General features: G+C 36.7%; 3 protein-coding genes across 3 annotated transcripts; 1 reads left to right on the top strand and 2 right to left on the bottom strand.

The window, feature by feature from the left end:
• Nucleotides 1-7,183: 7,183 nt before the first annotated feature.
• On the bottom strand, nt 7,184-9,540 carry LOC114871498 (quinone oxidoreductase-like protein 2 homolog). The gene is made up of 8 exons (XM_029177467.2): nt 9,189-9,540; nt 8,721-8,954; nt 8,464-8,655; nt 8,212-8,393; nt 8,052-8,143; nt 7,852-7,978; nt 7,539-7,668; nt 7,184-7,464 (listed from the first exon to the last, which is right to left on the bottom strand). Exons 1-8 carry the CDS (start codon nt 9,435-9,437, stop codon nt 7,438-7,440), a joined length of 1,233 nt encoding a protein of 410 aa, XP_029033300.2. The 5' UTR covers nt 9,438-9,540; the 3' UTR covers nt 7,184-7,437.
• A 1,444-nt stretch (nt 9,541-10,984) lies between these two features.
• Nucleotides 10,985-15,414, bottom strand: LOC114871506 (uncharacterized protein YJR142W). The gene is made up of 5 exons (XM_029177483.2): nt 15,237-15,414; nt 14,521-14,618; nt 14,239-14,443; nt 13,690-14,169; nt 10,985-13,613 (listed from the first exon to the last, which is right to left on the bottom strand). The coding sequence occupies exons 1-5, from the start codon at nt 15,310-15,312 to the stop codon at nt 13,489-13,491; spliced, it is 984 nt and encodes a 327-aa protein (XP_029033316.1). The 5' UTR covers nt 15,313-15,414; the 3' UTR covers nt 10,985-13,488.
• Nucleotides 15,415-15,891: 477 nt separating this feature from the next.
• On the top strand, nt 15,892-17,231 carry LOC114871507 (probable rRNA-processing protein EBP2 homolog). The gene is made up of 3 exons (XM_029177484.2): nt 15,892-16,060; nt 16,132-16,218; nt 16,309-17,231. Exons 1-3 carry the CDS (start codon nt 15,974-15,976, stop codon nt 17,098-17,100), a joined length of 966 nt encoding a protein of 321 aa, XP_029033317.1. The 5' UTR covers nt 15,892-15,973; the 3' UTR covers nt 17,101-17,231.
• The last annotated feature ends 4,422 nt before the right edge of the window (nt 17,232-21,653 follow it).

Raw genomic sequence — 21,653 nt, 5'->3', positions numbered from 1 at the left:
AGCGATCGTCAGACTAAAGTCGTTCCACTGGAAACCGAGTACGTGCATGGGTTTCTTATCCCTCCTGTTAGCTCGAAATCTCGCCATCTTTCTCTCTCTCACGCCTGTTGGAGAGTGAACTCGCTCCCTCTCGCTTCGACTTTCAGGTGACTCTGTTACCGACGGTGGAAGGGATACCAAATCCAAGGATACCTCGAGTACCGATTATAAAAAATAATTTGGCGTCCGGTTTCGGTGCGGGGGTGGGAATTTTGGAAATTTTTCCGTTCTATAATCTTTATCAAGTTCAATGCCACGAGGAGCTGCCAATGGCTCACAAAGATTTACAATTTTCTGATATAATTAGAGAAATCTTTAAACAAGCTAACGATTTAAAAAAATGAAAAATACACTCAAATCACTTTTTTATTGTAACAATTGATCTACAAGATATTATATGAGATTGGAAATCAGACATTTTGAACATCATATTCTGATGAAGAATTGCAATTTATCACTTGCAAATTATCGTGGAATAATGATCAAGGGTGCAGTACCTTAAAATCAGGAGATTACCAAAATTGACTGCTCATTTTTCGGACGATAATCACTGCTTACCCGAGAAATAATAAGAGGAGAACTGAGAAAGGCGAGAAGAGTGATCAATATGTTACATACGAAACGTCCAATCATTTTGTCGAGCAATTTTTTACAAGCTAAAACAGACTTTCAGCGGTAATATCGAATTTTTCTCGAAGGATTTACAAGCGTTCCAACGATTAAATACGTCGAGTTACCTTGACTGAACGGGACCGATTGAGATGTAGATTAATCGACTGCAGAAACCGCTAACGAAATCGTCAATTATGATAGGAGATACAGCGTGGGCGTGGTTTCTATATCAAAATGATCTTTCTCTTTTTATATTGGTGAACGCGTGCCACTTAGGAAATTGTAATTTCGAGCTGCGTACCTCGAGTTAATTACAAAACGAAGATTTCAAATTGTGTCGAGGTCTAATTTGGAATCTACTGAATCTGGAGCTTTGTTTGAAATAAATAAGATCTAAAATCAGATCGATGAAATCAATTTGCCATGTTCCCTCAAATCCGTCAATCATAAAGGTATCAATGCCTCCAGCGACTGACCGGAGAACAATAGATTCTGGTTCTAGAAAAAAAAAAAGAAAAGAAGAATAGAAAATCAATCGAACGGCATTGAGATCTTGTATGGAATTCATACTTTTCCATGGACGGGAGATAAATCGACACGAAAATAGAACAGACAGGAAGGCGAAGAGAAAGAGAGTGCCAAGGGAGTGAAACGAGTGCCAAGAATCAGCTGAGAAAAGTGCGAGGGAAAAGTGAGCTGGATGGCCTTCGCGACAATTCACATTTACTTCTTGTTTCGCTGCTCGAATTCAGACGAATTCCATCGATCGATCGAGAGTCGAACCATTTTCGATGAAAAGAACATCCCTTAATTCATTGGCTACTCTGAGATGAAAATTAATTTCATAAATGAAATTTTCAATCTCACCCCAAAGTTAAATGTATTATTTTTAAACGAAAGGGTTTCATATGTTGGAAGAATAATTTTTAAAGGAACAATATAAAATTAAGAAAATGAAAATTAAATTAAAATTGGAGCGCTCTCCATGGTCCGCCATCCGAGAGGTGGACTTTTCTTACACTTACCCTTAACAAAAAAGGACTGCATACTTTATTTCGTACTCCCGTATTCTACTACTACAACCAAGCCTTAATTAAGACAGCACGGTGCGTAATTAAAAGATCGTTCAATCGTTCTAATTATTACACAAAGCCGGCTAATGTCCACGCGTAAAAAGAATCTGATCCGCTGGATACAGAAATCGGTGTTCTCGCATACAGGGATCGCATTAAAGCTGGCAGAGAAAGGCGGCCACCCACTGGCTTACACAACGTTTTGCTCCAGTTATTAGTGTGCGACTGTTTTACGGGCCGTGGTTTTGTCATTCATCTCAAGACAGACAAAACAGTTGCCCACTAAATGCGAAAATTAATTAAATAGTTGAAAAATTTTTAGATGATTCCATAAGCAAAGATAAATTGAAAATGTAAAATAAGTTCTTTCATAGGATTCCCAATATGGTACCAATAATTTCCTTTGACTGATCAACACTATTGATTGATCCGATTTTATCTAAACGAAATCTAAATTGTTACACATCTCGATTAAATCGTCACGAAGCAGACATAGCCCGGAGACGAAACTCCAATGTCATCCGTGGCTGATTAATGATCATAAACGTGCTCGATGAAAGTGTTATCATTTCACAATGCCACGTAACAGCCGGCTATTGTCATCGTAACTATCTACGTGCTACCAGAACCGACTGACACAACAATACCAGGCCCAACCATAGCCTCTGCATAATATTAACTGGCTCTCTGTCGTAACATTACTGCTGACCGTACCTCAACTATACTAACTCGTAGAATACCGATCATAATTATCATTACTGTTCGCAATTTTCCGTTTAGATCTTTCATGGACCTTCGTAATGACGGTGGATTAATTTGGACTGTTTTATGGGGGTTGAGGAACTTTCTAATTTTGTAGTTTGGAATAAGAGTAGAATAAGGATAATTTTGGAGGATTACAATTATGATAGTCATTATTAGTACGATCCAATACCAGTACCCAGTATCAAATATTTAACACCCAATACTCAGTACTCAGTATCCGGTATCCAATGCCCAGTACTCAGTACCCGGTATCCAATACCTGCTACCCCATACCACTGCCAGTACTCATACTAATGCTAATGGTAATAGTAGTAGTATTTTACCAGAATACTCGTAATTAGAAATAATAATAGTCACCATTCGTTCAAAAAGTGTCTCGGAACAATAAACACGGGCTTTCGTATTACGCAAATCTTGAGTTTTGCAATTTTAGTTACAGGCTGACGCTTAATACGTGCATCGAATTGAATGTTAATAAAACAGCCTATCGCCTTTCGAACGAAACGTTTCCAGCGGTAATTGTTAAAAACACTATAAGGAGGAAAAACGTGTGACACTCAATTTGAACAAAAGCTACATTCCAGAAAACAATAATCCCTTTAACCGGAAAATTAATTGAAAGTGTAAATTCACGACTCAGGTTATCCGTAACCAATGATTTATTGAAGTAAAAATACAGAACCTAATTTTTTATTAAAAAAGAAAAATTGTTTAATATGACCCGGAAGTAACAGCAAGCTTCCACTAAAGGAAAAATTCTAAAGGCGCCTGTTATCAACGGCAGCCATCGATAATTTCGACAAATGTAAAATTATTGCGTGCCCGCACGTGTGGCCCGATATCAAACGGTCAATTTACCGGTTGTATCGAAAGAAAAGCCTTGCAAGTGTCCCTTGCTCTTTTCTAATCATATTAGCATATCTAGGTGAACCGTGCTCTCTCTCAAGAGTGATTGTACAGATCTACACGCGCGGCACCAGAGGCCATTTCCTTTTATCGTTCTTGCAGACAGAGCGACAAATGTCGTGTAACTGCCACGCGGATATGCGAACTGTCGTAAGCTCTCCCACTCGTTTCGCGACGTGTACGATAACACATAGAGTTACTGTTAAATAAAAAAAATAAAAAAATCGTAACAGAAGATATAATGGGTAATAGAACAATCACTAACGGGATAACGCAATGGGTACATAGGGCAATTATTTGCACCCAATATCCAACTCCACTACCCAGTACCTAATTACCAATTACTTTTGGAATATAAATTTATATGATATAAAGAAAGATGAAACTCCATGATAAAACAGGTTTACTAAATCATCCATCTATTCAGCGATCACCAGGTTGTCATGGAGATTCATGAATCCTCCCTAGCAGGCCAATTAATCAAAGCATTTCATCGGAACAATTTCGATGAAGAATGGATACAGTTGGACCGAATGTGCTAATCAACTGGCGAAATTACGTCAGGAATCGCACTCGCGGTGCCATTTTCGTCGCTCGATTTCGACACTCCTCCTCCCGATCCTTGAAGGATATAAGAGCTACCGCAGCAGGAGGGCGGCCGAAATTGTAGAGACAACGTGTCACGGCGCACGTTGAATCATTGAAAAAGAACGGGAGAAAAAAAAAAAGAGGAAGAACGGGCAGTTTCGAGCGTGCGCGACGCGAAAGTACCGAGAAACCGTGACTTTTTGCGCTCGATGTCTTATTATGTAACCTGTCCTTTCGATCTGCCGGGAACCTTTATTTCTCCTCCGCCACCGACATCTGGCAAGCAGATCGTCCGTAACTCTCCTCCTCCTAACGGCGGTTAATTGAAAGATCGTATATCTACGTGCATCGTAATAGAAGAGATGCTTCCTGAGATTACCGTGCTCTGTGGCCTGCAGACTTTTTGTTTATTGATAGAAACCTAACGCTTTCATTACTGAGGATGAATATAGATAGTCATCAGAATGATAGCTGTGGTCACTCACTATTAAGGACTCATTACTCAGGACCGTGTACCAAGAAAGGCTAGGGTCATTTGGCTTTCTAGGAGACCACTGTGTACTAAGGATCACTATACTCGGCGACTACTCAACCCTGGTTAATTAGGAAGGGTGGCTATAGTCACTCATCGCTAAGGACATTGTAATTCTCCATTGTCCAGAACTCGTAAATAGGAAGTACTGTACGAGTCTGATCAGTTGGCACCTGGGTCAGCAAGGGGGCTGAGAGAGGCAAGGGGCTAAGGCTATACCTCCCACATACCAACTCCTCAGACTCGTACAGTCGTTACCAGAAGGTAATTGGGAAGTCCCCGAGTAGGGACTTGAAGTCGCTCTATTAAATTTTTATCCAGAGATCCTTAAGTCCTAGTCCACCCCTAGCGACTATAGTTACCCACTACTAGGCTAGCAGCGCTGGACCCTCACTGTGCACTAAAGGTAAGTGTACACGAGAGAGAAAAAATGGTAGAGTGTAGAGAAAACTCTCGGTAGAGACACGTAGAGACGTGTACACACCTTGTAGAGCTGCACCGTAGAGCTCTCTACCTGAGAGCCTTTTTGTGGAGATTTCTCTACCGTGTAAACAGCCCCAGTAGAGAAATTTTTGTCTCTACATCGTCTCTACGTCTCTACGCATCGAGACGTATAAGTTGGTAGAGCTCTACCTAGTTTCATGCGCTTTATTTTGATATAGCAAACGAATTTTTAAGAATGTGTAGGAAAGGAACTATTAAACATAGAATGCTAAGATTTGTTATACATATAAATATATTTATATGTTTTTATTTTATTTTTATATTTTTTATTTTGAGCTGTAGAAGCAGCGGGAGGGTTGATTGAGCGCTTATTATAAAACATAGTTTTTGATACTTTTGAACACTATTTTAAATATTTGTAGGCCCACATGTTTCTGCCGAAACATCTAACTAAACCCTATTACAGGTATAGAAGCACTTCGAACAGGGATACTAAATAAACAGCTCCCGGTCATTATTCTAGCGCGCGCGTCTCGGATCGGGACGAAAGTGGGTCACGGGTGCAGGCTCTCACAGCAATACCTTTGTGCTCCACTCCAAATACCAATGCGTTTCGTATTCTATAGGTTTCAAAGTAACTTTTTAAGCAATAAAAAAAAAGACTTTTTTGACTCCTACATAGAGGTCCCCCCTTAAGAATAACTAATCACCCACTGTCCGTCTGCGTTGACACGTCGACTCGCAAGGTTTATAGAGAAAGCAGTGGCAACAGGATTTACATAAGGAGCCCTGTGTATCGGCTGGACAATTGAATTTTGAAATCGCACTCACCACACCCACACGATCACCCACTAGGCGCCACCTTGAACCCAGGACAGAGCGACCGTATGATTAACGACACGAAGGCATTCTAATTGGCCTTCGTCGTGGCGGAATAAAAGCGGGGCATTCCTATCGAAGTGACAGAAATTTCCAAGGTGGTCATACACTTATGGTCCCGAACCAACGTGAACCGTCTAACGGGAACAATGGGGGATTGAAGTTGAATGAAGGAGACGAAGAATAAACAAGTCGTTGTGAAATTGGATGGGAGACGAGGATGGCGAAAAATATGCGCCCGATGAAGAGATAAATGTTCACTTACGACTTTGTGGGTCAGTCGGTATGAAAGCTACTTTCGGGAATGTATGATGGAGTGGGTCGAGTGAAAAATGGTTCTTTTGAGTGGGATATTGTGGAAGTAACTGTATATAAATTACACAGGCTCGTATCCTTGTACAGTATAATGCAAAGGATACATTCAAGGATAAATGGATAAATGGGATCAGAATTTAAGTAACTGATTGCCATGATCAGTAGAACATACCATGATTTTTCGAACAATGGCATCTTTCCCTCATCATTTTCTAATTATTTGGCTAAATCTCGTAGTACCAATCACCAAAGACCACCCATGGCGTCAATATGCGTAACACAAGTTTGTATTAAAAATTGCCAAATTAGGTTACCAATTTACACAATCCAGAGAACCTTTCCTTCGCATACCTAAATTATGATTAACGATCAGATTCGACGTCGGACGTATAAAAATCACTTTTTAATTATAAATCATTAACGTCATAGAGATTAAGATCGATATAAGTGGCTGCAACTTTGTGCTACCGCTAACACTCATTTTCCTTTATCTCTTCGAACCGAACTATAAAAACACGATAGAAAATTCTTCGCTACCATTAGAGGAACTTATTTATAATCGACGATTTCACAGGAGGGACCCGTTCTCAGGACTTTTACTCGCAGTTTCGTGTGTTGCTCGGTAGCACAGCAACAAAACGTTCCAGTTTCGATAAAAGGACGTTGAGCAACCGATAATGACCGCGACCAAGTTAGTATAGCACGGCTACCTGAGAACAATCGTATGCGTGCAATTTTCTGTTGTCTCAACGTCCTACAGAGACACGTAATCCCTTGGAACATTGCAATATCGGCTGTCATGAACGGCGATGGGAATAAAAACCAACAATTTTTCCTTCTAAATATTTTCTATTCTATCTAACTTATAATTTAAGATTCCTTATACTACTTATCGTTCTAATTTCTTTCAGAACCACCCTTAAATATCTTTAAATGTTATACAGGTGGTAGTTTTTGCTGATCCTGTATTTAATCATACACTCTCAATCTGACAATACACACACCACAAAGCACACAAGGAAACAATTAGTCTCTTTGTTGCAATTATAGCAAAGTAAAAAGGGTTTATTAAAAATATTGTACAGTGTAAATTAACATATTTTTATAGCTCTTACATGCTTACACAACAATATCTCTATAAATCTTATTATGCCCCATGGAAAGTGCAATATGTCAGTTCAACAGATCGTGATTATAACATTTATGTAGATTTGAGATTTATAGTTGAATACTGTAAATATAGAAGACTTTTTACAGTTATCTTTCTATTTTAAACATATTATCCTATCTATTTTTTATATCGACAATGACCTGTAAAGTTGAAATCATCATTTATTTTATTGTTGGATGAATGGATACTAAGCTATCACATGCTTTTCACTCACTTTTCCTGGTAATTTCTTATTGAGAATAAATTCCAATGCATCATTTACTTTAAGTAATCCAACATTTAATACACATGTTGGTTTAATCAAACCCTCCTCGAAAAATTCTAAGATATCATCCCCTGCTTGTCTGATTTAAAACACATAAATATTAGGTGATTTAAATCTAATGTAAGAATCAACTCTGTCCTATAAATTTTGTTAGCTATTTCCTTTTTAATTAAAATTGACACAATTTTCAATGACTCATTCTTAAGGGCTTTATACAAAACAAAATTCATAGGACATTGTAATTTTACAAAAAATATTATACCTATATGTTTCAGGATTTGCCTTTCTAAATTCTCTTAAATTTAATCCAGTAACACTGAAAGTACCTTCCTGATCTTTAGATTCATCATTTGATTTAATTGTAGCTGTGCCAGCAATTATTGCCCTACCTTAATGACAAAAACTATCATTACACAAGTTGTCCTACATCAAATTACGACTAACTCTATAATAATTTTATACCTTCGCGAGAAAGATGGTGCAATACCACGGCAAAACTATCATCACGTAACAAATCTTTTATCGTTGCATCGGGTTTGTAGATATCAGTAAAGCTAAAAGTACAACAGAGTTGCTACCACTGTTTGTTTTCATGATTTTCATTTTCTTTAGAGAGACTTACCAACTTAGGATCTTTTTAAAGTATTTACCATCAGCATCATCAAAAATAGCTTTAATATCTTTGTCAGCAGCTACTTCCTCAATTTGTTTTAATAATGTACGATCTTTAAACTTAAAAGATGCAAGCACACCCTTTTCCCTAACAAGTGCTGCACCATCTTCGGTAGCACAAACACTTATTACCTAAATAAACAATTGCCTAATTCACAATGCAACCCAATTATCTTTGAAATTCTACAACAGCTAAACCGACCTGAGCTTTGAAAACATTTGTTGCAAGATCAACAGCTGCCAACCCAGTACTACTTACACCAACATTAACAAACATAATGTCATGTTCTTGGAGGCTAACTTTTTTTTCTAAAGCAATCAAAGCAGTAATATAATCATCGAGTAATCCTACAGCATCCAATGATTTTATCTCACATGGTATTTTCCAAACATCCTATAAATTTAACTTACAATCGGATGCAAGACACAAGGATGTTTCAATACACAAAACCTGCTTACAGCAATATCTGCCACGCACTGCTCAGCTAAACCTCCATAACGATCTTTATTAAGAGCAATAACCTTATCGCCGATTTTATACCCTTGCTTTTTTGCTTCATCTCCAACTTGAACCAATTTCCCAACAAGTTCATAACCAAGAACCATTGGTAAAGTTGGTTCAAATGTATATAAATTTTTAGATAATAAAACATCTGATGCATTGAGAGCACAGTAATTAACATCAATAAGAACCTGACAATGAAAAAGATGCTTTGTGTCTACGTCTTGTATTCTGAACCTTACTTATTGAGAAAATTGTTTTGTTATAAATACTAAATATTATATTTATACTAGTTTATATAAATCTTTCTCTATGTCATAAAAAATAACCACAAACAATATAAATTATAATATGTAATAAAAAATCCATGGAGTTGAAACCTAAAATAAATTATTAAATGATTAATTATTAAACCATGCTCTTACTTCGTTTGTTTGTAACATTTTGGGGGATTCTAAATTTTCTACAATAAGGGACTCGTTGAATTTCTTCAACACGGCTGCCAAAATTTTGCCTGCTTCGGAAGCCGGTATACCAGTTTTTGCATCTTCTAGGTTAAGCGACTTTTCTTTAGCTTCAGAAGTAAACCCAAGGATCCTTGTCCGTGTCGGCAACTTCTTCAAATGATTTTTACAAAAATGCGTTAAAATTCTTCGTCCTACCACGACTGACATTGTTCTCGAACCACAATTATTACTCGATACACAAGGAGCAGTGACACCAGTGACACGGTGCAAAATATTGCCGTATCCATTCGTCGTATCCTTCGCGCATGCGCGTCACTGCTTCAGTATCGAACTGAAAATTCAAATCGTTGAAGTAACAATCGAAGCGCGACGTCAATATATCGATATTTCGGAAGAAGAAGAAGGAAGTTAGTAATTCGCGGTTGTTAACTTTGAAACGGCGTGCTCTTATATTCGACGCAATTTAAAATAGTATTTAGTGTATTTAATAGTGTAATATAAGTGTTTTGTTGGACTGTGTGTACGTGGATTATGGAATAACACTTTTGGACAGCAAAATTCTTCTATTAGCTGCTTAAACTACTTGCAGACATCGATTAAAAAAGGTCAGTGGGAATACATTTTGTTTTCTACAAGCGGCTATTATTCGAATATATGTTTCTCTTTATTCTGAAAGCATTTCTGACTTTTCTACTAAGTATATCATTTAAAACTGTATTTAAACTTGTTGAAATATTCGTAACTGAATTTTATTTGCAATATATTATGGAAAAGTAACATTAAATGTGCTAATAGAGGCACATAAGGTAGTTACAAAGTAGTTATAAAGCAGTAGTAATGTAGGATAAACTTACCGATCGCCCAATGTGTGAAATATTCTGATTTTGAGAAAAATCCCGTGGCTATTAAAGGAGACTTTTTCAATGAAATTGTCGTAGAATCCATTGTTAAAAATTTACTATGAAATAGAGGAAAACGGAAATGAATTAAATTAAAATTAAATTAGTCAACTTCAATTTCAAATCGATCGAATCAATCGTTAATAATAATGTATTAGTCGCAAGATATTTTAATAACATAATTAATTTTTTTGCACACTATGTACGAAAAATTGAATTGAAAAAATTAGCAGAATAGAAAGCAAACAAATTTCTTATGTACAACTAATAAAATATATACAAATTTTGAAAAATAATTGAGAAGTTAAAAATTAAACTGGAAAGTTTCACGATATGGCGCAACCTCGCAACGCAATATTTCCAAAAATTTATAAAATCATAATTAACGAGCGAAATTCAATCAGAAAAATATATACAGTTCATGAACAGTCTCTAAATTTTAGTATTTATTGAATATACCTGTTAAACAGGTTGACACGTCGCACTTTTGTCACTAAATTTATTCACCAACTTTACGAACGCGTTTAATTAAGCATAATTGATTAAAAAATTTGTAATGAATTAGAGATACGTGTATTTGATAACCAACACCAGTCACGGAAACGTGTTTCCTCCGCGGTGTTCAAAATAAGAATGAAACGATCCAGTTTTAATTCTTCGAGCCTCCCCACCAAACAGCCACTATATTCATTTATTTTTTTTTTTTTTTTGAGCTTCCTCGTTGATCCATTTAATGTACATACATTAGCAGACATTTAAATTGAAATAGAAAAAAGGAATTGTAAGCTAAAAATTTGTTACTATTAGAAGTTAGTTTATTAGTACTATAAGAAGGATAAAATGATAAAATACAAAGCATCTGAACTTTATTTATTGAGTTAATACATCTTTGCAACTGATACGTCTCTTTTTTTTGTTCAATGATTATATAATAATATCTTACAGTAAAGAATACATAGTAATTCAGTTTCTGCAAACAACCATGAAAATTAAGTACAACGTTTATACAATACATGAAAATGACTATGGAAGTTTTACTTGAATCGTTAGTATTGTTAAAAGAAAATAGAAACATATGAACCATAATATTCCTATACTGATCATACAATGATTAATCATACTGAGCTGAGCGAAATGATACTTGTCGAGGTACCATTAACACAAACGATTATAAATTTGATGAAATTTATTCGTTGACGATATTGATTCATGCATTAAACGGTATGACCAACCTTACCCATTACTATCACAAAACAGTTATATCATGAAATTGTTAGTTTATCGCTTAAACATATTGTAGATACTAAATTTGATTGACCAGATTAAAGTTAAAATAATAAGGCGACGAGTATGACTAGTATTAAATTACAATGTTACGTTACAAAAGTAGTAAACTTATTTAACGCCTTGTGTTAGTTCAAATAAAACTACATAATGTTAAGAGTATATTTAGGCTGCTTCAATCTCACTTATGATTCGGGTATGAAATGAAAAAACGAAAGTAGCAACGAAAGAAGCATTTACATTAATGAGATATGCTATTGTAAACATTCTAGTCTCGGTAGAATTATGAAAAGTTCTGTAAAAAAGTCCTGAAAATGGCGGGAACTTGATGGTAGGGTCGAGTCAGGTTAGGTCAGGAATGGTTGGGTCGAGTCCCAAAAATATTCTCAGGTGTTGAAGATATCAGGATCCCTGAGAATTTTGGACCTTCTGATTTTTAGCCTCGAAATTCTTAGAAATCCTGAGCTTTCGTGGAATACTTTTGATCTTTAAAACATATTCTCCACCTAACCCTAACTGATCCGCCATTTTCGGCTTCTCACACACCTCTACACAATGCAGATTTCAGTTACAATGATTGTAATGTTGATTCCAAAACGGACTGTTTTCATAACAGCTTTGATAACTTGATACCAACACATCTAATACCTCTCAGCCTTACAGACACTTGATTAGTATTAAAATAAAAGTTACTTCGCTTGAAGGCATATACAATGTAAGCGATACAAAGCATTGTATAAATATTCAACAGTCGTGAACTCCTAAAAAAGAGTCAGATATTAACAGAGGAATTAATTGTATAGAAAGAAACACAGTGAAGAAACAATTTTTGCTGAAAAGGATGAAACGCTTCCAAGTATTTTTGTGTTTGCTGTTTATACAATCACCACCTTTGCAATTTGATGATATCGCTTGATTAGAACTGCAATATCAATCGTCATTTTTTTAATTAAAAAATCTACCTACATCACATATACTAAACGATACGAACACTTGTTCCCTTCCTCACAAAAGTCATCAAGTGAAAATGCTAGGTCTAAGCATTTTTCGTTGGTAGCAATAGCTGGATTATAGAACACATACGTTGACATAAATTCGTCTATAAATTTTTTGTTTTTTGTCTTTTTCTTTTTTTAAACATATCAAACAGTATACTGTGCATTCACGTTCATAATACTGTGAATGAGATTTTTTTTTTTTTTTTTTTCACCTTAATCCTACGCAGAATATTAGGATATTACTGCCGTGGTACTATGCACTCCATTGTTAAGTGTACAAGTTTAGTACAAACGTTAGAAAAAACTATTGTTATTATTATTATTATTATTTTTTCTCATCGCTTAAAACTGAAATCTTAGTAGTAAACCTATACTCTGGAATGCTGTATTAATAATACTTCTAATTTGACATCGATGTATATCAAAAGTCGTTCCACTTGGATACGCTCGTACAATCGGCAAGAACTTCGTTAGATTATTGTGCAAAATTCAGTTCAACGTTTTCGTAGTAATCAAAAAAAAAAGGAAGATACAATAGAAATTTAAAAACGTTCAAACGTTATGTGTATAAATTGAATTCGTTTAAAATTACCTAAAGAATACATCATTATTTTTACATGTTATATGTGAATTTTACAATCAATTAATTCCTTAGGGTCCGCAAATTAAATTGTACATCACTTTTTATAAAATTGTTCTTAAGCAAACGATAACTATGCTCGTTTTCTGAAACATTCTTGCTGTATTAGATATTCGAAAATCGTATCTACCGAATACTTTCATCGTTACATCAAAACTACCTGAATTGTAACAAAATAAAAGGTGTTAATTATAGTTATTGTAATTACGTATTTTCGTATATGAAATAAGAAATTTCGTAAGAAAGTTGAGAATGTTTCGTGAAATACTTGAACTATTATTTAGTAATTTATCTTACAGGTCTTACAAGTATAAAACTGCACCATTTTACTATCAAATCTGCGAAGAATTGACTAAATATGAGAAAACTATGAAAGAAATTCAACCCCGTTCAATTCAGTTAATTCCAACACGATTTAAGTTAAAGACTAGTCAAACTTAAATTCTCTCTAAAGGTTCAATCGCTTCGCCGTTTGAAGATATTTTACATTTCTTCTGCGATTGATTGTACATCGTTTGCAGAGGTACATGAAGCAATTCCACGATTTCTATAAAATTAGGCTCTGTAATGGATAGAATAAGAAATTTATGATAGATCTGAACGTTAGTTTATTACTTGGTCATCAGAAAATTACTTACCATTTTCGGCTGTGATATATCCGTGTCTAATTAAAAAGTCAAGAGCAACTGGTACAGATGTTGTTTTAAAATGTGAAGATAATATCCTTTCTAAGCATTCGTTAACTGGAAGCAATTCAAAAGTCTCTACTTCTCCGTCATTGTTACTCGGTACAAAATCTGGCGGTAGTTCAAGGTCGTATACAAATTCTGTATTGGGAAATAAGCCCCTTTCACTTTCAAAGAAGAGTGATACACAACCAGCACTTTTTAGTTTAGCAATTAGATTATTTGGAATACTGGCTTCTTCTCCAGCCTCTTTTATAGCAGTTTCATTAATTCCATAACCGACACTTAACCCACCGCTCACCATATTATCCCAATATCCGGGCCAAGTTTGCTTATTTGGACTACGTTTTTGTAACCATATTGATAATCCTTTGACAGGATCCATAACATATCCATTAATATCTACACCATATTTTCGAATTCCAAATAAGCCTACACAGTCATTAACAATTAGAAATAATTTTTTTTTCTAATAGAGGAACATATAAATAGCATACATACATGTGGCTGATCGATCCATCTTAAATAATGGTGGAGTGTTGAACTGTGCACGTACTTCGTAACATTCTTCCCTCCATCCCCTTAATGTTACAAATTTCTCACCTGCGCGCCATTCTCTTAATACTTCTTCAACCCGAGCACTTCTCTCTGAATAATCTCGAAATGCAGGATTTAGTTGCACATATTCAGGGTGTACTTGAAATACCTATAAAAAGATAGTTAGAGCTTCTATAGAGTTATTCCTTCTTATTTGTGAAGTTATAAAAACTAGCATGTAATTACCTGAGGATGATTTAACAATTCTTTCATAACATCTGGACGTACAAGACCAACTTGTTGTCCATCAACAACAAAAGCCCTGCATTCACCTGCATGGAAACCTAAAGAATTGTACGCATATATAGATGATAATCTTCCTGAATAACTCTAACGATAAATCATAAAATATTTACTTTATTCATACATTATAACATAATACAAAACATAAAACATAAAAACATATGGGAAAGGAATAAAAAACTAGGCAAGACATAAATATATGTAGTAATACAAAAATATAGTTCAATATTATTCAGTACTAAAGGATTAGAAATAATGTATAAGCCCTTAAAATTATCATAAACTTTATTTTTTATATTCATTTCTATTAAAAATAGAAACAATTATACAATTATGTGATATACATTCTACTTCAGTAAATATACATATACCATTAATTTACTCAAAATATTTAATATAAAAAGAAAAGACTACATCAGATAGGGAATTAAAGGATCTCCGACAGAAGTATTGCAAAACTCATTCATGTTTCTATAAAAAACAAAGTATTCCTTGTTATTCAGTGCAAAAATATGAGAAAGAATACACAACAGACTCCAAATCAATATCTCAGTAGACAGGACAGAAAGCCACGCTTTTCTATGCACTATTCAATGAAAAATCAGGCAGTCGAGGTGTATGAGAGAACGGTACACGATTTGTCCAGCGATTTTACTTACCTGACAGGTAGAAGCAATTAAATTTATTAGCGAGCTTCAGTAAGCGTGACATCGGTTTCTTATCACTATCCGTCATGATGTTTCGCTGTCGTTAACCAGCTGTGACAAAAAATGTTAGCATAGAGTATATAGAGAACTATGTCAGGCAGGAGCTTCACGAAATTTCTGCGCGTTGAGGAACAGTTATAGAATGAAAATGCTGTTGGATTGGTCCGAAACTTGTTTACCTTCTTCCCATTTTCTTTTTGTCGTAGATCCAGAGATAAGATACTTGAATTTATTATTTGTACAGCTGATAAAATACGATAGTTTTATTCTATCAGTAGTGCTTCTTAAGAAATGCTGGAAACTGATGATAATTTATTATGACATTTATTCTTACAGTTAAATATATAAATATCAAAACTTGAGAATTCCATATGCAAAGGAATTTCATGTTAATTATTTATGATAATTTGAATAATGAAATTCATTATATTTCATATAAAAATGATGAAGTAAAACAACAGGGGGTAGATGATGGCTTTATGTACATAATTGCAATTATTTAAAGAAGCAGAATGCTTTTCACATTTTATTTTAAGTATTTTTAGAAAAGAATTTTCAGAGAATTCCTTGCATATCATTTAAGCACTCTGTTAAAACATGTTCAGAACTCCCAGTAGATGGTATTGAGGTGCTGGCTGTTTACTGTATGAACAGTCTGTTTATATATTTTATAAGTTTAATTATTAACAATGAAGGTAAAAAACGCGAGCAAACATGTTGAAGAAGCGTCAGAATCATCTGAATCTGATTCGGAGTACAACAGTTCAGATGAAGAAGTAAATATTCCATGAATTTCAAAATACTTATAAGTAATCTGTTCCTAACCTATTCTTTTTCACGTGTATAGTTACGAGAAGCTTATGCAAAGGGTTTATTAAAACCTGGTCTGAATGTATTGCTCGAGCAAACAAAAAAACAGCACAAAAATTGTGTGGTAAGTATGATAATTTCATGATTAATTTTATAGGTATCATAAATGTTTATTCCTTAAGAAAAAATGAAGAGAAGATGATTGAAATTTTAGAATCTTATGAAAGAAAAGTTAGAAGCTATTAAGTTAAAGTTGCCATGGGTCGAGAGATTAGATTTGACAAATGCACCAGCACCTCTGGCGCCGGAATTGGCACTGCAAATGCAGGAACAGGAAGTGAGACGCGCGAAGCAATTAAAAGGAAATAAGAAAATACCTCAGTATGATCCAGCAGAGGATCCTGTTCTGAATGATTTTCGCAGAGAGACAATGTTTCATAGACAAGCACAGGGTGCAGTCATGGATGGTATCGCACGATTGAAGAAGCTTGGAATTCCAACAACCAGACCTGAAGACTATTTTGCTGAAATGGCCAAATCGGATACCCACATGCAGAAGGTTAGGCAAAATCTAATGAAGAAACAAACGATAACACAGAGATCAGAGAAGATAAGGCAGTTGAGACAACAAAGGAAAGTGGGGAAGCAGATGCAGATAGAAGCAACTCTGAAGAAGCATGCAGAGAAGAGAAAATTAATGGAAGAAGTTAAAAAGTATCGCAAGGGTATGAGACAGGATCTTGATTTCCTGGATGAAAAGAAGAAACCGCAAAAGAAACCGATGAATCCGAGAATAGCGGCGAAGAGGAAGATGAAAGACGTGAAATTCGGTTTCGGCGGTAAGAAACGTGGCAGTAAGAAAAATACAAGAAACAGCTCCGCCGATGTCTCGGAATATAAGAGGCCTGCGAAGCATGGAAAGGATATGAAGAAAAAGGGCGGTGGAAAAGTAAAGCAGAGATTAGGGAAGGGCCGTAGGGTACAGATGAAAGCAAAGAGGAAATGACAGCAGACATAGTTCATACCTTACTCTATCTAAACCTATCAACGCGTTTTGTACGACTCAAGGACTGGAGCACCTGTGCATTTGTAAAATAAATCGTTTAAAATAATAAAGAACCGATATTTTCCTCGTTACTGTTTCTCACTATTTTTCCTCAATCGCAATGTCCTGCAATTCTGTTTTCTGTATTCAACGAACAATTGCGAACAGTCTCAACAAAAGAATTTTGCCGTACATGTAACTACGTTCAAACCCATTGAGACGTGTACTCGCATCAAAGATTACGTAAAGGCAAAGGCATACAGGGAGCTAGGAAATATTTTTCCATTTCAGAGACCTTTTTCAACTTAGCTAACACTGTTTCGTGTTCAATCAGACGCGAATTGCATCGTCATCGATACGACGATGCAGCACATTTCTACCGCACGCTTGGAAAAATATACGGTGGCCCAACTGAAACCTAGCCGACCATTGTGCTTCTTATCACTCACACCTCTCGCGAAGTCTTAAAAAGAAATATCTTTTAGATATCCCCTTTTTTTTATCGTCAGTCGCAACTCCTTTTCTTTCATTCAGTACATAATCATAATTCAGTTATCTTTCGCTTTATGAAGCATTGAAAAATTAATTATATCTTTTTAATTAGTAATTTTATTTCTATGGTATTCAAAGTGTTGAAACTTAGGAATAAAGTTGTAATTTCTGATCAATGGGTCACCCGGTATATGAATTTCCAAGCAGCAAAACAAATTTGTAATCTGCTTGCAAAGACACGTTCAGAAATCTTAGAGCGCGTATAGGGGAAAGGAAGATGAGGTGGAATCATCATTAACCATACACCCTAGGGAATCAAGCAGCAATCGCTGAAGGAAAGGGGTCGTGTACGCTGTACACATATATTTCCCCGCAAATGCAAACGTGGACGTGCATGTAATATGCGGTGTAATCGCATTTCCATGCATGTAACAAGCCCTGTAGATACAGCGGATTGTCTAATGGATGACACATGTTTAGTATTCCTACAGTACCACCATGCCGATAGGGAGAGCATCATTCTGATCCTCGTGTCCATAGCGCATAATCGTTTGTTTTTTTATCCCGTACGTTTTTTAATAATTTAATGGCGCATTAACGCGACGAACGTCGATCAGCTAATATTGGAAATTCACTTTGTGGATTAAGCGATCCATCATACGATAATTTCTACCATATTGCTTCTTTATTTCTCCCGGATTATCTTTCACCGGCATTATGCGTAGGCGTATTTTCATTTGAATGATTGAAAAGTCAAATAAAGACACTAAACACTACATTAAAGGGTATAGCAGGATAAGATGGTCAAAACTGCCCTTGAGCCGAATTTGCTTCGCAATGCACCATTCGATAGCATATCCCAAAAAACCATGGTACACCAAGTTTCAACCCTGTACCTCAACCGGGAGGGTAGTCGCAGGGTAAGAAAGAAAAAGTAGTTTTTGCCATATTTTCCAAAAAATCTGAAAAAATTTGAAATTCAGTCAAGTGTCACCATGTGACGCTGAAAGCTACGACTTTCGACAGATGACATTTTCTGCCATGAAAGTAAAAGTCAGGACACAAAATTCAGCGTCATGGCGTTTGGACTTTCCACGACATTTCGTGGCATAAAAGTAAAAGTCACAATTTACCGGCCACGTGAAGAACGTATCCTGAAGGAGGCCAAAAATTGCCATGAAAGCGATGCAATCGATTTTGCTGGCTCAGCATATCGGTGCACCTGTACACGCGTGATCAACGATACGATGGATCCTCGAAGAGAGCTGTGATGGTCAGCAGAATATGGGATAACACGCGTGATTGGGTTTCGAGTGTATACTTGTTATTTGGTGAGTGGAAACACCGCCGATCGAGCCGCATGCATAAAGCCCTGGCCATTCGTGTTCACCCACGCGCACACACGACCGTGTATACATATTTCTTTTTTTTTTACAATAGCCTCGGGTTATTGTATTTAAATCCACGAGCACTCTCGCACTGTCCAGCACAGACACGAGAGAGCCCTGGGAATCTGCCCTTCAGGTAACAGCTGTTTCAGAGGGAACCCCGAACGAGCTTTCCACATTTTTAGTCCTGCTACAATTTTGCCAATTACACAAGTGTCAGGGGTTCGTGCTAGACCTTCGATTCTTTATATGGTTCAGTGTGTTAATTAGAACACATTGAAAGTGATAATTAGAACCGAAGACTATAAGCAATGTACCTTAAGACAATTTGGAACATACTCTATTTTTGAATTATTATAAGAAAAAGTAGCTGAAAAAGAATATTCTAACCTTAACAGCATACCACCTAACCCTACCTGGAACGCCCCCTAACCTCAACAATATAGTCAAGCAACCAATTAAGACATCCCTATCATTGATGATCAATGATCCGTGACATGAGCACAGTTTGCTCGAATAGTCAGCAACTAACAGGTAAATGGAAATACCCGGGTGTTGCTTGACCTCTGGTGAAGCTAAAATTCTGACGAAATGTCGGGATATTTATCCACTCGGACATGATCCACATTGGAAAGTCTCGGCTAATAATAATTCATTTACTTTTAAATGAGTCCGTCTGGACAAACGGCGATAGAATATTTTTGTCATGGCACAGTTTAGTCGTTTAAATATGAAATACGAAATGACTGGTCTTTGTCGGAAGAAATAATGGATCAACTAATTTACAGTTTAATATTATCCATTAGCGAGTATGAACATTTAATGAACTTTATGATCTCCGGTTATTTGATTATACAATTTCCATGAAACTTTAAGCGTCGAATTGATATACCAACGTTTAAATATGAATTGCAACGTCGTTCGTATACTTTCGTGAATTCCTCGACGAGGCACAGATTTTTATATAGAGTATCGGGGTCAGATTGTAATCTCCGTGTATTCCAACAAATTGTCCAGTTTTTAGACGACCAATTTACAGCGTTAACACGACCCGGGCCAAATAGCCGTGGTATTTATATTGTAGTTCGGACACGTGCTGTACAATTCTACGCGAACAAGCTTTTTTTTCATCACGCGTGTGAATTCACCGGACGGCCGGAATATGGACAGGTATCTCTCGCAGATATTTGTATCGATGACAACCACCGTGTGACACGTATCCTCTGTCGGCTGTTAATGGGTGAAATTTGTTTCGCTATTGCCATCGGGCGATTTTGTACGATTTCGAATCTCGCGAAATTTCGTACGCGAATCCCCGTACCGGGTGGAAGCTGACACGACGACGATGATATATCCATCTCAATTATTTGGGCTGAACGAGAGACCGAGCTCTCTTGCTTCGTTTTGTGGGACCTAGGTTAGGTTTATCTCTTTTTTATAAATATCAAATCCTTATATAATCCTCAGTTCCAATTTTTCGCTTCGAATTAATCGAAAAGAAACAGCTGTACTTTCCCTGGATCCATTGGCGTGACTAGGCAGGGGTTGGAATGGGTCTGCTCGTCCATTCCAGAATGTGGATCGGCACCCCATCCCTACACCACTAGAAAATATTTGTCAGTTTGTAAAATCTGTTCTTGTGACAAATAAACATTTGATACTTTTAGATAAAAATCCTAGTTACGCCAATGCCTGTACCCTTCGATACACGAATCCCCGAACGACTTTTCCAGGAAGCATAAAATCGTAGGTTTCAGCGGCACGTTGTTGGCACGTGGCTGGTACTAGGCTGAAGCGAATAATACAGTCGTTCGTAGACGAGATAGTTAGCCATTGGTTACTTCTGCGTTCACCCTCGCAGCCAGTGTGTTCCATAAAGCTGACGGTAAATCGACTGTGAGCCGTGGAGCAACCTCTCGTGTTGTTGCACGTACGTGGAACGCAGCCTGTTTGGGGATGGGGATGAATGGGGTTTTGGGGAGTGGCGGAGAGGTCGGTCCGAGAGGATGGGAAACCATTATTGAAATGCAGTAAATGGCCGTGAGTTTCAATTGCCCCTGGGTGCTTCCAGCATGCCGTAGGAAAGAGAACCACCCCACCTGACCCCCTCATGAAACCAGCCTTATACTAGATGGAAGGGAATTACGAGAATTCGCAATGATTCGCTCTCTGTCGGTGCACGAAAACACGCGGCAGCATCGACTGATCGGCCTACGAGCCGTTCGCCTTCGATGGATCGGCTATTAGGGGGTGGGATACCTATTGCTTTTCCTGAGACTTCCTGTCTGCCCGGATGCTGCCGGGGATTCTATTTCGGTTGGTCTAGCTCTTTGTACTTGTATCCCCGTGTGTTTTATGATTGCTCTGTCTTTGTTACCATGCGAGTGTGAGTTATGAAGATGGTATGCTGATCGATAGACTACGGATGTTTATGTGACTATAGATTTATCGTATACAGGCTGACTTACCACTTTATGTGACTCACATAAATGGAGGGGAAATATGATCTGTTCAGTTAGGTTCGTTTCATCATGATAGACCTAACCTGAACTTAATCTTTGTAATAGCAAGGATGATCAGGTGTGAATGATTATCGTGGGAACGAGATGGCGCTGATTGAGAGGAAAAAAACAG

The sequence above is a fragment of the Osmia bicornis genome, chromosome 16, assembly GCF_907164935.1.
Source record: "Osmia bicornis bicornis chromosome 16, iOsmBic2.1, whole genome shotgun sequence".
Lineage (NCBI taxonomy): Eukaryota > Metazoa > Arthropoda > Insecta > Hymenoptera > Megachilidae > Osmia > Osmia bicornis.
This window is presented reverse-complemented; position numbering and strand designations above follow the sequence as displayed.

Excerpts from the sequence above, each read along its gene's own strand:
- LOC114871498 (XM_029177467.2), bottom strand. The coding sequence starts at position 9,437 with ATGTCAGTCGTGGTAGGACGAAGAATTTTAACGCATTTTTGTAAAAAT. Across the intron at positions 8,955-9,188 it reads AAATGTTACAAACAAACGAA|GTTCTTATTGATGTTAATTA; the intron begins GTAAGAGCATGG and ends TTTCATTGTCAG. Across the intron at positions 7,465-7,538 it reads ATAAGAAATTACCAGGAAAA|GTCATTGTCGATATAAAAAA; the intron begins GTGAGTGAAAAG and ends TCAACTTTACAG.
- LOC114871506 (XM_029177483.2), bottom strand. The coding sequence starts at position 15,312 with ATGACGGATAGTGATAAGAAACCGATGTCACGCTTACTGAAGCTCGCT. Across the intron at positions 14,170-14,238 it reads GATGGATCGATCAGCCACAT|GCTTATTTGGAATTCGAAAA; the intron begins GTATGTATGCTA and ends ATGACTGTGTAG. Across the intron at positions 13,614-13,689 it reads ATATATCACAGCCGAAAATG|AGCCTAATTTTATAGAAATC; the intron begins GTAAGTAATTTT and ends TATCCATTACAG.
- LOC114871507 (XM_029177484.2), top strand. The coding sequence starts at position 15,974 with ATGAAGGTAAAAAACGCGAGCAAACATGTTGAAGAAGCGTCAGAATCA. Across the intron at positions 16,061-16,131 it reads ACAACAGTTCAGATGAAGAA|TTACGAGAAGCTTATGCAAA; the intron begins GTAAATATTCCA and ends TCACGTGTATAG. Across the intron at positions 16,219-16,308 it reads AACAGCACAAAAATTGTGTG|AATCTTATGAAAGAAAAGTT; the intron begins GTAAGTATGATA and ends TTGAAATTTTAG.